Source organism: Papaver somniferum, chromosome 3, assembly GCF_003573695.1.
Source record: "Papaver somniferum cultivar HN1 chromosome 3, ASM357369v1, whole genome shotgun sequence".
Lineage (NCBI taxonomy): Eukaryota > Viridiplantae > Streptophyta > Magnoliopsida > Ranunculales > Papaveraceae > Papaver > Papaver somniferum.
Window position 1 is genome coordinate 166,207,969 of NC_039360.1, and position 17,442 is coordinate 166,225,410.

At 35.4% G+C, this 17,442-nt stretch overlaps 1 protein-coding gene and 2 long non-coding RNA genes across 4 annotated transcripts; 1 reads left to right on the plus strand and 2 right to left on the minus strand.

Annotated features, from left to right (window-relative positions):
• Window positions 1-1,125: 1,125 nt before the first annotated feature.
• LOC113361862 lies at window positions 1,126-2,571 on the plus strand. Its single transcript, XR_003365386.1, has 4 exons — window positions 1,126-1,176; window positions 1,256-1,313; window positions 1,444-1,510; window positions 2,263-2,571. It is a non-coding gene; the product is annotated as an uncharacterized LOC113361862 (long non-coding RNA).
• A 4,799-nt stretch (window positions 2,572-7,370) lies between these two features.
• LOC113357947 lies at window positions 7,371-10,023 on the minus strand. Its single transcript, XR_003364010.1, has 2 exons — window positions 9,709-10,023; window positions 7,371-9,355 (listed from the first exon to the last, which is right to left on the minus strand). It is a non-coding gene; the product is annotated as an uncharacterized LOC113357947 (long non-coding RNA).
• Window positions 10,024-10,384: 361 nt separating this feature from the next.
• Window positions 10,385-16,880, minus strand: LOC113361863 (transcription factor IIIB 60 kDa subunit-like). 2 transcript variants are annotated; one of them, XM_026604954.1, is made up of 20 exons: window positions 16,665-16,880; window positions 16,295-16,387; window positions 16,125-16,206; window positions 15,965-16,040; window positions 15,704-15,789; window positions 15,553-15,629; window positions 15,337-15,393; window positions 15,122-15,234; window positions 14,870-14,949; window positions 14,668-14,754; window positions 14,214-14,294; window positions 13,049-13,198; window positions 12,838-12,942; window positions 12,666-12,747; window positions 12,436-12,572; window positions 12,183-12,263; window positions 11,760-11,876; window positions 11,260-11,349; window positions 10,980-11,036; window positions 10,385-10,831 (listed from the first exon to the last, which is right to left on the minus strand). In XM_026604954.1, exons 2-20 carry the CDS (start codon window positions 16,354-16,356, stop codon window positions 10,583-10,585), a joined length of 1,869 nt encoding a protein of 622 aa, XP_026460739.1. In that variant the 5' UTR covers window positions 16,357-16,387; window positions 16,665-16,880; the 3' UTR covers window positions 10,385-10,582. The 2 variants fall into 2 exon arrangements, with proteins under 2 accessions (XP_026460739.1, XP_026460740.1); XM_026604955.1 differs by having other exon boundaries at window positions 16,295-16,392.
• Between the last annotated feature and the right edge of the window lie 562 nt (window positions 16,881-17,442).

Sequence of the window (17,442 nt, forward strand, 5' to 3'; positions counted from 1 at the left end):
TTAGACAACCAAATCCTACAAAAAAGTAATTGGATTAGCAGCTGCTGCGACGCCATAACATTAGAATTTGGCATGAATGAAACAAAAGCGAGATAATCAAAATCCTCAAAAAATTAAGTTGAGGGAATCGCTTTATATAGGGGAGAGGTTGTGCCGGGAAAAGATCACGGAGTATCTATTCCGAAATAAATCAAAAAAATTTACGACGTCAAGTGAAGGTCGTATTTTCTATTAAGAGTCAATTTACTAAATTATCCTTCAGTTCTTAATGTTTGAACACCTGTACACGCGTGCATCAATTAAACATTTGTTTTCTTTTGGGATACTTAACGCAAGCGTTCAGTTTATAATCTTGTACCACGTAGACGTTTGAACAAAGCAAGACTTGTGCATTGATATTTTGTATTTTGATGCTCCAAGTATAGTACTATAAGTTTTTGTTATGCTAGGCTGGATACCAAAACAAACAAATATTAGATGCTTCAAAATAAATAAATAATACCAATAGTAATAATACCCGAGTTGCATTCCACAAAACAAAATATGTATATCTAGACCAGTAAGAGTAGGCTGCAGCATCGGTCAAGAGCGATCAACAGACTCTATTAACTTTTTGTCGCATTTTTTGTTTTTTTGGTCAACCCTCACTGCTGCAACAATAATCTAGTAAATATAAATATAAAAATAAACATCGAATGATATTTTTTGCTAAAATAAAATAATCTAAAATTAGAAAATATTTGCGTTATGTTTTTTTAAGCGTCTGAAGAACTGCTTAGTTTATAATGATGCTAGTAGTGATGTTAGTAGCTTTATTTTTCATAGATTAGGTATTGATATTCAAAAAGGTGTTGCAGCCCATATTGTGGCAAGGTTACCAACCAAAAATTTGTAATCTTATCTTGAAGATATATATTTTATTAAGGATAATGCATTAATTAATGTTTATCTTTTATCTAAAATTAGAGACAAAAAAAAAATATATATTGTACAAACTTTAGTTAGAATTCTGGATAGTTCCTTTAAAATATAAGAAAAACCTAAAAATATATTGTACTAAAAATAGAGATAAAATAATCATTTTAGGTCTTATTCCAAAAATTATTGTTATCTCCCTCTATATAAGAGCACAAGCCCAGCATCATTCATCCGACGCCGCTTCACTACTCCGCTCCGGTTAGATTTTTTTATTTGATCCTTTTTAAGTTCTCGATTTTATTGATGCTTCTTCTAATTGTTGTCTTTCATTTTGCAGATATAGGGGAAAGCATGGTTGAAAGGCCCTACTCCTCTATTTTGAATACACGGCTAGGGTAAGTGCTTTTTGTCTATCATATTCGTAATCGTGCAACCTGATTTTGAGTTTTCTTTTCTTTCTTTTTGATTTATTTAGGATTCGTTTTTTTGTTTTGTTTGCATCTATTTTGGCTTTTTGTGTTGCAGGTATAGTACCTACATTTTTTGCTCGATCATGCACCTGTTGCAATCGGCATAGTCGAGCAGCATCAAGGTATAAGTTCATTAATACTTTCGGTTCTTTCGGTTGTATTACTGATAATCCTAGTATCTGATTTTTCTTTGTTTGTTATTTATTTTATTTTGTTTTTGATTAAAATCAATGTAACAAAAAAGGAGATCTTTGTCATGGGTGCTTTGTTCGTTCGACTTTATTGTTTGCATTTTTGTATCTGTTAAATTGGTGGTGTACTTTCTTAGCTGGGTTGAGTTGAACTTGGCTAATGAAAAATTATCATGTTGAGTTGGATCTGATCCCAAAAGCACAAAGAGATGGTGTACTCTCTTAGCTGTATTTTGCTACTTTAGGTTTTAGTTTCATTTTCAAAGTCATGGAATTAATAAGCGAGGCTAAAGAATGATTTTAAGCCATGGCTATTGCGCTCAGCTCTTTATCATATGGTTGTTTTTTTGTTTTTATTTTAGCAGAAATAAGTGCACATGATCGAAGAATGATTTTTCCCTGGGTAAGCAAATCTTCGTTCAGAATTGCTAGGGTTTTCTACTAGATTTTTTTATATTTTTCATTGGTACGGTATGGCCTAAAAAATGTGATTCTCCGTTGTATGTTTTTTTTTCTTTTTCCATAAATCAAAATTAATTGTTCAATGCAGCCAATTGTAATTTTGTTATGGGAGATAGGAAAGGGAGTCTGATAGCCTATCTTAAAACTAGCAGCTCAATTTTATCAAATATTTGTTGAGAATGTGAGATTGAAGTCAATGACACCACTGTGAGGTTTTGCAGGGATTGGTGAATGAGTGGAAGAAGACAATAGATAATGAATTTTAGTGATTGTTTGCACTTGCATTGTGAATATATGTGGATGATGTGGAGCTATTTTTTTCCATCGGCGGGCCTTAGCCTAGGAGGCTGCTTCGAATGTTGTTTTTCTCTTTAATAAGATGATGATGAGAGAAGTTTACTTCTTCTTTGATTAATAAGAGACTTGGACCTTTGATGAACATGAACTAATACTGGTTTGTCAAGAACACTCTGCTCATATACCTTGGTGTGCAAATAAGAAAACACTTAATGTCTCAAACTTTATTTAACTGGGAAAACATTCTTGATTAAACTCACACTGTATAGCCAGTCAGTATATCTAAATTTTTTGTCATTGCAACATTTAGTTTGAGAAAACTACATAAAATTATGTTTTAACTTCGACTGCAAGATCAATCTCTTTTGAAGTTGGAATGATGCCCTTGGAAACTTGACGGGGTTGCTATTTAACTCTTGACCGACAGACTTTTTGAATTGTTGAATGTTTGTTGTTGTCTCTCTATCCTATAGGGATATTTGTGTCTTAGTATCAGTCGACTCAAGTAGGTGCAGTTCAAATATTTTTAATAGGATACGAGTAATTGATGAATGTAAGACTCTGCACTATTGAATTTTGCAGCTTCACTTGATCATTTTGCTTCAGGTAATCAAAGACGCCACAATCTGGCATGCATTTTACCAACGCAATATAGTAGACACGCCAATTTAAGATGCCATTCGTAAAGTCGCATATTATCAAAAAATTATTATAAAAGATAGACGCAAGATTATCCGTAAAGTCGCGTATTATCAAAAAAATTATAGTAAAAGATAGACGCAAGATTAATCAAGAGATAACAGTGATTGCATGTCATACTACGTTATTTTCCCCAAAACGCATAAATGTCTTAGAACACTGCATCTATGCCGTTTTTGTAGCTAACAAACTAAAAACATCACCGTAAATTATAATCCAAAAATTCCTTTGACATCCGTACTTTTGTACTTCTACTAGCATGGATGTTTGACCATCTCGCTTTGGATGACACATCAAAGCCTTAGGGTCAAGGATCTATTGGAGCTTCTTTAGCCCTTCCCTTGGTTGTTCCATCTGAGAGTACCATACAACGAAATTATCACTAGCATGGGAAACCCAGGAAGTAAAATTATCAAGTGGGTGTACGTACCGCAGGTGTGTCCTAAACTCCAGGGGAGTTAGTTTTACCACTATTGTAATTGTAAAATGCTAATTTCTATTTGCTAACAAAAGTTTTAATGAACAAGCATTACATACTACGGAACCGAAGGGAACGTTGCATCAAGAAAAAAGTTAAAAATGCTAAAAATGATCGAATTCAGCCGGGTGTAGATTATAACTATGCATGGCATCTAGCATAGTTACGGACTTTCCAGGTGTCCCTGCATATATAACATACTACCTCTGTTTTTTGAAAAAATATACTATTTTATAATATTTTTAACCTATAAATTGGTCAAATTAAAAAAAAGATAGTATTTATTCGGAAATGCTATTCTATGCACCACTAACAGCACTACTAGTACTAACCACTCAACTCCATGTGTCTCAAGAGTATTGGTTAAGACTGTTCAGCCATTACCCACCCACTCTCCTAAAGGGTTTATCACTTCACAAATCTAAGGTCTAGATGTGGGTGAGTGGTAAGCAGTGATGTCTTAAGTGAGCAGAATAGCAACCCCGGTATTTATTTTCAAAAAATGGAGGAAGTAGCATTTTTAACTTAAAACTTTTTAAAAAATGATCACAGAAAGAAAGAGATTTAACGAAAAAAGTCTGAATTAGGGAGTACTGATAGTACTTAGCACTTACTTAAATTTGTCACCATGAGAGGATAAAACGGCCACTAAAAACCACATAACAAAATTCTTAGAATAAGATGGGAGGCTGATCTTTGTTTCTGGCACTATTTACGGGATGTATTTGAATTGATTGTCTCCTTTTAACCTTTCCTACTTCATTTGGTTCCAGGTAGTGAAGTGGATGTTTAAGTGAAGGATAAGCTACTATGATGGGAACTTATGGCCAGTTGATACAAGCTTTGGATAATAACCACGGCCAGAAGAAAAACAAATCATGTGTGTACGTGTATATATATATCTTATCAGATGGGGATGACATGGATGGCATTTCAGAAATCATTATTGCACTACTGAAGCTCAAAAGAACCACCACTCAGTCAAATTTATTCCGCTAAGGTAATAGAAGTTTATTTTTGTTGTGAATATAAATCCCAAATTTTCCAGTAGTTTTTAGGGTCATCATCATATTGAATGTCTATTAGTTCTTTAGTAATATTATTCTTGGGACGCGTTCGGTTGACGGAGCGTTGTCTAACAGAGTCTTACAGGGTAACAACGATTGATGGATCATGATATCTGGACGGTTGAAATTCTTTTACAATGACATGGGCAATCGGGTTGTCCCAACCGTAACCCATAATAACTTCGATATTTTCAATATCCTCCTCCTTGGTCTCTCTGATAATTAATTACAGAAGAGAGTTTGATTACTCTTTTTGAAGAACACAGCCGTGATGTTGTTTTTGTGAGCAGTTTGATCAAATCAAGGAGTATTATTAATTGATCAAACTTGGGGAATTAAAAATTCTAATAACTAAGAAAGTTTCAGACCAAATCTTACAATCAAATCAAAACCCATGTTTAAAACATGATTATTAAAAAAAAAACCAGTTTCCCTCAAGTTTTACTATTGATTTTTGAAGAGAAACCTATAAGAAATGAAGTGAGAGAAATACAAGAATTGTTTGCCGTGACCTAATAGATTGACTGCCTATCGTATGTGTAAAAATGTACTTTCTGGATGATAGATGATCAATGACATGCAGCTGTAATGGTTATTATGTAGGTATGGCGAATCAAACTCAAGTACAATATATGAATTTCATTTTAGTTCACAAGATAGATGATCAATGACATGCAGTTGTATGAGGCGCTAGGAGCGACTAAGGCGCCCTAGGCGATCAGTCATTCGAGTTATGCACTTTTAGATCTATCATCAGTAAATGTTTAATCAATGGAAAGAACACAGTCCCCATTTAACTTTCAGAACTGAAAAGTAATCAACTAAAAGAAAAAAGCACTAAAAAAATTGAATCTCATGCTCTTTTTTCTCACAAGTTCGGTCATACAAATCTCTCTGTCTTCTGCATAACTGCCTCATCTGAAATTCCTAATAATCAACTACCAGCAGCATGCTGGAACTTATTAACCTCATCGCCCTGCAATGAAGGCCTCTTGGACGATATTCCCGTAAAACTACATCAATCAAGTAAGATTTGTTAGCATTTTTATATGATTCGATCTCTAGAAGTAAGATCTGGTGGTTTTTATTCCTTTTGTTGGATTACTTCTACAATTTCATCATCATCTTCTCAATGACTTGAATGAGTTCTTCAAAGTCAATGTTATTTTTGAGATTTGATAGAGTATCATCTTTACGGGGTTCATCCTTATGGAATTAATCTTGATCCAAATTTTCAGTCATTTAGTCAGAAACAACAACTTCAGTTTCTTTTGAATCGGGACTTCTCTAGCATTGATTGAGAATTTTTGCACGTGGATCACGGGAAACCCGGATTACCCAGATAATTGCATAACAATCTCATCCGTCTAGATATCAGTATCCAACAATCACGGTTACCCTATGAGACTATGTGAGATAACACCCTGTCAGCCGAACGCGCCCCATTATTCTTAATGAAATAAATTTTAAAATATGCATCTAATGTTTCATTGCGAGAAGCATACCCATGCATCGCACGGGTGCAAAACTAGTACAATCAGCAACTAAGTCTCTTCATTTATCAGATGCCTGGCTAGGTTCAGCACTCGGAGAAAAATTATTTAGTAAAGATGGTGACTAGAAATTTATGTGTCTAATTACCGCCATAAAAAGCGGTAGACAAGAAACTGATTTATCAACACTTTTCTTCCCAAATCAACTACTCCCTCCGTTCTCTTTTTATAGGTCAGTTTTGTTTTTTAGCGAAATTTAAGAAAATTAAGAGAACTAATCATTGAAAGTGGTCCTCATGATACTTGTCAATAAAAGAAGTAAAGTGAAATAATCCCCATGACACTTGTTAGCAAAAGAAGTAAAGTGAAGTGGTCCACATGACACTTGTCATCAAAAGAAATTAAGAGAAAAATGGTCCCAAAAAATTAAAATAACATTTGACTTTCCCAATTAGAAACTGACTATTTCTTTGAAACTTTTATTTATAGAAACTGACCTATTAAAAAAGAACGGAGGGAGTAACATTTTTTTGCAACAATTTCAATGGTATTGTTCATATATATTCCTGCAATCCAGTTCGTACATAAACTCAAAAAAGGAAGGTCTACTGAGATTAAAATTCAAACCTGCCAATGGTGGAAGCATCCATATAGATTTGGCATATCAACAATCAAAAAACAGATGTTCTAATGATTCATAGGGATGATTACAAAAATACAATGCGAATTCTATATGAAAATAAAATTGAAATTAGAAAAAATTGAAAGCTCAAAATTGAAAATCACAAAAGATTTTCCTCTTGAACTTTCAATTATCTCACCCAATAATACGTTCTTCAAATTCGTTACTAAGATCTTTAAAGAGTGTTTTTCCTGCCTCAAGCATCTCCGAAACCTAGAGAGAGTATACTGAAGGGAAATGACATAAATACATCTAAGTAACAACGAATTAGAACAATAAACACATACGAAGTTGAAGATAGTATAATCATACAACTTCATGACATTCAGATATCTACGTATTTATATTGTAGCAACTTATATAAAACTTATGGATACACACACGATCTTAATGAGAACTGGCGAATCAGTCCCGTGCCATCTGGAATAACGCCAAAGATATGATCTAGGATCATCTCTAAACTAATAGTTTGTCATGGTCGTTTACAGATTACAAATAAAGACAACGTCTAAGAAGAAAACAGAGAAGCGTTAGGTTACATTATTAGTGAAGGAATAGTCAATGTCTTAATAAAAGCATCATCCCAGATGGAAGCATACTATGAAAATTACCCTGCTCAGAAACACCATACAAATTTTTATTTATTTAGGAAACAAAAAAGAAAGAAAGAAGTGCAACTATAGAAAATCTTAATATCTAATTATTATGCCTTGTATTTTTTATGGTCATACTGCAATTAGCCGAGTGGAAGTTGTTTAATAATGTATACTAATACACATCATTGACAAATTGACTTCCATCAGTTCAGCATCAAATCAATTGGTTTGACATGATCAAAAAGGTTGAGGAAACTCAAGTAGAAAAGGAAAAGTAACAGACTTTGAGGGACTTACCTCGAGTATGAGAAATTCAAATCTTCCATAACTGAATTAGAAATAAATATGAAGAACTCCAAAGAAGGATAATGATGATCTGGTAGGTAATCTGCAGATCCTGAACTTCTACCAGGAGTACTACTATATAGGCCTAATACATTTAGAGCACAATGATCTTTGAGAACTTGCCTAGCTAGATCCAGAGCACCACTCTTCTTATAGATCAAGTGCAAACTGTAAGCGGCTTCTCTTCGAAAGTCACAGTAACCCGAATTCTTAGTTTCTTTGAATACTTTAATCCTCATCATGAGGCTTTGGAATTGGGTAATTCTTCTCCGGCATTTCCCAACACCTTTTCATAATAAGAAACTTCTTGAGTAGCCAGAGCAACATGCTGACATGCCCGACCAACATTATAGAAGGCTTCCTGCCTACTTTTGGAAAATCTTAAATTGCTAAAGAGAAATGCAAAGCCTTGTGCTAGAAATTGATGCCTGTTTTGAAGTCTAAACCCAAGAGCTAAGTCGATCAAAGCAGCCCCAACACAGAGATTGATCTGTCTGGCATTAGTTTATGTGCTTCAAGATACTCTCTTGCAGCTGCTTGATGTTGGCTGAAATTGGTGAGTTGATGCCCAAAAATGTTCATGAGAGGTACACATTAGTGCGTGTGCACCTCATATGATGCAGAAACTTTACATGCTTTGCCAACCTGTTCTCCAATCTTGGAAAAAACTTTGTAGTAGCAGCAAACACTTCCAAAATGAACATGACGAATTCCTGCTTTAACACTAACTCAGTGACAACTGGCCCTTAGTGCAGTGTACAATGTGCATGCTCAATCTGCTGAAGTGCCTAAAAATGTTCATTATTTTCCTTAAGTATGGTGGCTAGAAGAAACATCACACTCCATTGTGGATCTTATATTCTCTCTTTGATGTAGTCTTCCAGAATGCTGATGGACTGCGCTACCTGACTACAGCTATTAAACATCTTTGCAGCCATCCTTGGTGCTTCAATATTTCCAGGACTGAGTCGTACTATTTGATTACATAATTCCGTAGCTTTCTGATAATCTTGAAGCTCAACGTGAAGTGATGCACAATCAAATCTAAGACCCAAATCTTCATGATCGGCCTTTATTGCCTTAGAGAGGCAATACATAGCCATGCCAGTATTTCCTTGGTCTATAGACAGAGCTACAAGCCTCTTCCAAAGAGGGAGATTCCATGGATGCCAAATGAGAAGCAAGCATTTGTTAGTGAATTCAGGGCTAAGTTTGTTTCTGGGATCCCTTCTTTCCACCCTTTCTCTTAAGCTCCTTCGACTTTTTTCACATAACCATCCCCCATCAGTTCATCAACTTTGCTAACATAATCATCCTCTGGCTTCAGCTTCTTTGCAGAACCATCACGAGGACGGTTATTCGGAACATTCCGCTCTTTCCCAGACAAAGCTTCACATTCAAGCAAGCCGCTCAAATTTCTGATAGGGTTGAACTCCAAATGCATCATCCTATATTCGTCTCCCCACGAAATGCAAGTGTAAATACATCATCTCCATCTTCTTCATCATTCCCATCTTTTACGTCTTCTTCATCTTCTATGTAGTCCATCTGAAGATCCTCAGTAGAATTTGAAGCCACTACCATGGCTTTCCCTGTATCCTCGCCGTCTTCCGCTATACGAAGGTGCACACCATACGCTCCTAATCAATATTTTCCGCTGTCAATTAAGCAAATTTCATAAGCTATAGTAGTAAATCTAAAACAAATAACATTATGCACATATAAACTGACACATGAGGATTTTTCGCCTAGATTTGAATGTCAAATTATTGAAGAAACATCAACTGCTCCTCACGATAGTTAAGAGCACAAGCAAACTCATTTTGAACGCAGAATCTACAAATGTTGTATCTCATGAAGAAGAGATGAAATTGGGAGAAATTGAGTATACCCGGTAAATAAAGATATAAAAGTCTAAGCATCCAACAAAAACCTAATTCAATAAAAATTAATTTTATAACCCTACCTAAGTTCAGCATATAAGGATTGATTTAGGGGGGAAGAACTTACAAAATCTTTGATGACTCCTCCCTAAGAACAGCAATACCAAATACCAGAATGATCGCAGGATTAAGACGACGCCACCAAAAGTAGTTAATGTTGTAAGTTTTCTGTTGCTGCTGCATTCCAGTCTTCTTTTACGTATCTCTTCTTCTTTCCATTCCTCCTCCCATCATCAATACTTATCCGTAATTTGTGTTTTATCTCTCTTCTCAACTTCATAAGCTAGATTGAGTCCTTGAAAGCCAGATCGGAAGGTCGGTAGACACGGTATTGTAGAAGAAAAGTAGGACTGCTGCTGCTTGGGATCACGACTTGGTTTTCTACGAGCCCGTGCGTCATAAGTCATAAGCTAGATTGAGTCCTTGAAATCAAGATTTTAGAAAGACTTCCAAGGGGAATAAGAATACCTTTTTATAACGTGTTTAGATGATAGAAGTAAAAGTCAGATGCCTTGTTTCACGAAAAGTTATTTTTTTTTCTGCTTATAAAAATCAATTTTATACCCGAACAAACTCCTTGTTTTTTTAACTTCTAGTTCTAAAATCGAAAAGCTACTTTAAACATGTACCCAAACAGGCTATTACTTGCTGCTATAACCAGTCGTAGTACAAACATGGCTAAAATCAAGTTTTTCTAACCTTCTATTCCCTACCATATTAACCATTGTGAATCCAATGTAATTTATTCTGTATTGCTAATTTGCAATTGATCCATCCAATACACTAATTATAACTGAGAGAGTATGTAATCTGTACTGATTTTTAAACATATGTAACGGTTTCAGTCTATCATCTCTGTAATGTAATTGGTTTACATTTCAAATCGGTTTGGCTTAGAGAAAAACAAACACTCAATAATGTAAAAGTATCCAACTGATATTTCAACAATAATCCTCCGGATTGTAATTGTAATCCTCAGCATCGTCACCATACTCCCCTTCATTTCCATAATATGATGATTCATCACCATAGTAGTCATACGTTCCTCCATTGCCATCTTCCTCGTAATCCTCATTGTCCACAAGACCTGGTTCAAGTTCATCTTCCTCCTCAGGCCTGACTTCAATGTTAGGAGGAATATCTCTTTTATCATATTCAGTCCGTTTCTTTTTTACGGCCTCATCAGTCATCTGTTGAATAAGAAAAGAAGAATTAGTGACCATAATCAAACTAAAATGAATAAGAGGAGATGAGGACAACCAATCTTCTCCATAGAAACCCTCCTCACATCACTTCAAGTAATTTAAATATATATATATAAGATTAGATAAAACGTACGTAGTCATCATCAAAAAGTTTCTCCAACACATCGTAGTTTATTCTGGAGCTGAGTCTCTGCATATTGAAAGATACACTTATATACATATTAGCAGAAATATGGAACAAGATCTTACAAAGTAGATAGGCATACACGCGTGCACAAATACACACAACAGAGCCTTTTTGTAAACTGCTTGAATATCGGGTGCATGGTATAGTGATTTGGAAACAATGTATGCATTTAAACTTTCTCCGCCGTTTAATGGAAGATTTCTGGCATCATTGATGATCCACATACCTTTTTAGTTAGCATTTGACGAGTGGCTTCAGCAGGAGTTCGAGCAGGAGCCGCATTCTTAGCATCTGCAGCTCGTTTTTCTTGCCTTTCCTGTAATTTCAGAAAATATTCAAACACTTGTTCCAAAAAGCTGATGAAAAAATCTAGGTGGAATTGATTCATAAGCAGAAAAACCATAGCTGCTTTCCAATTCAAGTTTTCAATCTAATCATGCTCCTGCTCAGTAGAATCCGAGGGTAGTGAAGTGATTTATGAACACGAATTTGGTGTTTCAAAACCACTATTGGAACTCTTGGCTCATCCACATAATCATCTCCCTATTGCAGTATTATGTTACTCTTGTAGATCATTATGGATTTACTAATCATCCTATTGCACATAATCACGCAGTTTACTATTATTGTTTCAAATATGGATTTGGTCATCTTCAAACTTATTAACACCTGAAAGTAAACTTTTAACAATGGTTAAGAAGAAGAAAATCCGGTCTCAGAAAGTACCTTTCTTGACTTGGCAACGCCAGCTGCTCTTGCTGCTTCAAGTTCCTGTGCTTCCAATGGCAAACTGGCCATTCGGGCCTCCTCAGCAGCTGCTGCCGCTTCTTTAGCTGCTTGTTCCTGTAAGAGTTTGCAGATCAACAATGAATAAGTTAAATGATTATTAATTCAACCAATAATTCAATCAAAAATATTGCAAAAAAAAATGATTACTAGGGCAGTGAACAACCACTACAGCCCTGAAAGCATGAACTGAACCACATACTTTATCCCATCCCTTCTATTTTTGACATGAATTACTGTATTCCAAGATTCAAGAGGATCACCTTCGTAACAGTTAAGTAAAATGGAAGAGATGACACATCATGAGGATTGATGCTTACAGACAAATGAGAAAATGACCCTGTAAGGAAGATGAATTATTACCTCAATATACTCCTTGTTCATCTCTTCCCAGATTATCTTTTTATAGTGTTTTTCCTCCTCGTTGTGAAGATATCCTTCCACCTAAGCAACATGCATATTTTTTCAAATCGTAAAGCTATTAATCGACAAGATGACGCAAGTATGAATGCAGGTAAAAATTAGTCGAATTGAATTATTCCATTATATGAAGTTACAGATACTTTCCAGGAAACACGGCGGAGTTTGCAATGAGAAATGGGGATAAAATAATGACCTCAGCATCGTCGATGTCAGATAGGCTTTCTGATTCACCACCATCTATCGTATCCATATCCTCATCACCTCGTGGTTGATCAGAAGCCCCTTCCTCAACCGCCTCCTGATGTCCAATAGTAGCACCTTCTTGTGTTCCTGAAATTTATAAAATAGCTTTAACGTTATACGAGATGGCAAGATATACTTTCGTTTAATTTTCTCTTCAGCACTCTAGGTAGAGCAACCAACCAATATGAGGTGATGGTTCGGGGCTGAGTTTCTCTTTCTCAACAGCATCTTGAGTCTCTTGGGAAGATGACACTGAAATTTTCTACAATACAAAGATGAAAACAGTGAATCTTACTAGGTGGTATTAAAGTACGACATAATCCAACAGGTTTATGACAGAAGCTGTGCTGACCGAAGCATAGGTTTCTGCAGTAGCTTTTGCCATCCTCTCCTTTTCGGCAAGCTGGTATGCTGGAGGATCTGAACCTCCATGAAGTCCTCCGGAAAATTTGACGAACTACACCAAACCATGCAAGCATAAGAGAATCAGCAGAATTAAACTCGCTAGACCTTTGAGATATATAAAAAAAAAAGAAAAAAAAAAGACGGAGTAATGTATTTACATCATAGCAATCTTTACAAAGTACGCGGGAGGAATCAGAATTGCCAGTGTTTTTGTGTTTGCAAAGCAATTTCTGAGTCTCAAGTGATTTTGCTTGTCTTGAATTTCCCTGTTTTTCATACTCATCGGCTTTCATATTGAACTCCTCAATCTGAAAACAAGGGCGAATAAGTGGTGAGCAAAACTTAGGGGGACAATAAGATGAAACAAGAAATATTTGGCACCTAAGACGAACAACTTATTCATATAATAACTTTGAAGTTCCAAGTATGAGTTTTCACCATCATAAAGGAAGAAATAATGGGTTGACAACTTTGTATCAGGTAATTATCTATTCTTAAAACGTGCTTTGGCTAACAAGAAAGAATCAGAAAAGAGATTCTCCTAAGTTCAGTACAAAAAGCATGGTACTTAATGTGTTTAACGATAACAAGCAAGATACCAGGATTTTTGCTGGTAGTTTGAGATTTTTGACCTTATCTAGGTCAAGTTAATAAAGTGAGCTAGGTTATGGTTGAAGATCAACTACAACAGAAGCACCTAAGACTCTTCTGATGTCAATTGAGTTAAATTCGTGATGGTATTCTCTAGTCTCTGCACATATTTCCCTCTGCTTGAACATTTTTTTGTTAATTTTTTGTTTTACTCCCAACATAAGATGTAGAGAGAAGTAAACTAGCTCACAAATCACAATCAGAATGACCTGCCCAAATCAGAAAAAATCTTATCATCCTGAAGTTCTTTGATATGCCGACACCCATGCCCGGGGGTCAACTGATAAACTTAAATTCTTAACCTTCTCTAGAAGACACATCCAAGACCAAGAAGAGTGCCATTTGAGCATCAAGAGTAACTGAGAAAGGTTAAAAGGAAAAGCATTTTAACACCCTGAAAGGCTTGTCTAGCTGTGTAAGAAAAAGCTTAACCTTGGCCATATCATATCATATTATGAGAATCAAAACCTCCGAAATCCTATAGACCAAGTTCCTAAGGAATTCCAACAAGTGATTTCTCCTACATAGCATGAGAAACACGGACTACAAAATGCCATGTAATTGTGGAAATAAGTGATTTCCTTCTATAAATAGGTTTATTTTTTTCTCCGGAGGAGTAATAATGGCTTTGGAATACAAATGTCAGCAACTTATGCAACAGAACAAGCTTACCGTCAAGCTCCCTGATTCGGTGTTCTCGAATTCAATCAAGCGTTTAGTTAATGTTGCTTCACAGATATGTACAATACTTACCTGCGTATACAAAAAAAAAAAGGAAAAAAAAAAACTTTCATTAGTAACAAACTACTCACATTATGGCACAGTTGATCGGTCATCGGTATTAGATACACAAAAATGATGACAAGGAACACAGTGTACATAAGAAAACTTTGTACGTTGCATTTGGTTCCAGGAAGCAGAAGCCATAATATCTGAAGATTCTGAACATTGTAATTCATGAATTCATTTATGTTTTCCGATTCTGAACATTGTAATTGAGGAAAAAAGTGTTGAATGAATGTTTTGTGAAGAATAAAAGTGTTCTGTTTCTTGAATGAACCATAGAACAGAAAATGTTATTAATATGATTGTTAGAACTACCACGAAATTGTATATCATGACTTACAATATTTTCCTTTGAATACTTGAGTCCATGGGAAAGTGCAGATATGTACAATGCTGCACCACACAAGCCACTAGGTTTTCGTCCAGTCTGTAAATGCACATTTATTTTAAGCAAATAACCCACGTGATCTTTAAAATGATGACCAACAACTGCACCTTGTGATAAAGAATTGAGTTCCACATGGTCAAGGGATAAATCACACCTGCATCCAATCTTTCTTCATGCTGGCTAGGATGAGCAATGCAGTTTTAGACACCTCTGCACTCTTCTTTCCCAATAAACCTACAGCAAACAAAAAATATTATTATTCGTTCAGAAAAAAATAACAAATGACACATTATTATTTTCAACTGAATGCACCTGCTAACCAATGGTGACTATCAACATATGCATATACAAGTACAGTATGTTAGATGCACCACTAATCCAATAGGAGGAGTTGGTAAATGCTTACGTTCTGTGAATCGATGAATGAATAGAGAAGGATCAACAAGTTTTTGAACAAAGTCATGCTGTTCAAGCCTCAGCAATTGGCAGAGCTGCAAAAACACAGCTCCTAGTAGGTAGCTGGAACATAGTGTGAAATGTGAGATGAAAACATAGCAACCAATGGGGCATTCAGATAAAAAAAAACAATTGAAGTAAAAGTGAATACGGAGGCATACTTACACATTTATCTGTAAATGTTCTGAAAAATCAATGAGAAGGAATGGCTTTTCATTTGTCCTACAGAAGAGCATAAGTGCAAAAAAAAAAAAATAGTTGCAGTAAGCTTACACAAACAAATAAGATACTTCAATGATAGAATTTTAATCTGCGAGAAGCAGTTTCTCCAGTCCAGCAAAATAGAAAACTTAGTGACTCTTTTCAGGGACCTCCACTTACCGACATGTGAGGTAAAGACAAGCAGCCGCAACCTGCAATGTCCTCCGCCCCCTAGTGAAATTCCTGTTTACTGCTATCTGAATAAGAAAGAAGAGTCAAACAAGATAGCAGCAGTAACTTGTTTGATACCATACAAACATATGAAACAAACCTTGTAATAGCCTGCCGCTTCATCAATCACAGAATCACCACCACTTATTCCAAGACTTGTTGCCATATAACTAATTTCCTCTCTTCCTGCACCAGTATGGGGAATACTAATTACAATGAATAATAAACGTACTTAGGATCAAGATTGCTGAAAATGTGCCTTCCGAATTTCTGGGCGCATTGTCGAGCAATAAAAACTGAGTTATTGACATAGATTCTATGCCTGAAATGAACTTACAAGTATAAGCAATATCGAACATACCCTTATTCACAGTCCTTTCGAATGACTCTGAGTAACCGCTTTCGACACTCTTTACAAAATTTCCAGACATTCGACTCTACAAATAACCAAAACTACAAAATATCATACATATAATCTAAATCAAGATGATAGCAACGATAACAACGTAACAAGACCATACCTGCCCTCCAGCATCAACAAAAAAAGTAGGTTCGGATGAGAACATATCCTGATCAATAACTCTTCCACAGACGGAACAGCACCTAAACCAAAACACAAAGTCCAAGAATAATTATAAAAGAAAATCCTATGGAGTAATTATTTGCACAGAGTATAGTAATGCGAACTCACGAATAGCCATCATCATCACGAACTGTTGGAGTATTCTTTTTGCAATGATCACACCAAGGCATTTTTGTTACAATGGGGGGAAATTTGGTACCGCTGAGCTTCAATTACAAGAAGATCAAATTAATATTCGCACTACCCAATTTGAGGAACTGAATTAGAAAAAATCAATTGTTCAAAATCAACGATACAAATTATTATCACTAACCAAAATTCATTAAAGGAAAACCAACAAAACTGAATTAGGAAAAACCAATTGTTCAAAATTAACAATATAAATTACTATCACTAACCAAAATTCAATAAAGGAAAACAAACAAATTATAAATTGATTGATATGATAATTAAAGGGAAGAGGGGAAAATTCAGGTACCTTTTGATGAATCGATAAAGGATGGAAATCGAGAGAGATTGGAAGTGAAATAATGGGAGGCGGGAACGGGAATTGATATTTGAAACCAAATAGTTACAGCGAACGAGGCTGATCAACGAATATATTGGCGCCTATTAGGGTTTTTGGCGAAGTAAAAAGACACAGCAAGGAAAAGAGAAAAGAATGTGTAGAGACAGAGAGTCGAACCTTAACCCTAAGGGATTTTATTTTATTTATATTTATAAATAAGTGTGGCGCCATTGTACCGCGTTACACTACGTTGACGAAGTTGCTTTTCGCAAATCTTTGTCACTTTCGTGAGTGATTTTAGACCGACCAGGATAGTCATACTAAAAATTGGGGGAGAAAATCTAACGGTGGTTTATGCAGTAATCCATTATGGAGTTGCAATTTTATTAAAAGAACATATGCCAGCTGATTTACTAGGTGGGCATGTTAGGATCTCTAGATTTAGTGAATTATGGATTAGTTCTCCTCAAATCTTTATTTGTTCATGCAATCTTGAAGACAATGTTGTTACTTCTACTAAAGTTATGAAATTTTCCTCTTTTACTTCAAAAAAAATAAAAAAGCTACGCCATTTTGTTAGGTGTTTGTAGACATAAAAATTGACGAAAAAATCCATGTCGTAGAATAAGATCACATAAGGGGTGGGATATATATTGTCCACCTCCATCAGATTGCAAAATTTGAACTTTTGAGGTAAGCCGATTTTCCACAAGATCTTTAAATGTTTGAAAGAATTCACAAAAAAAAA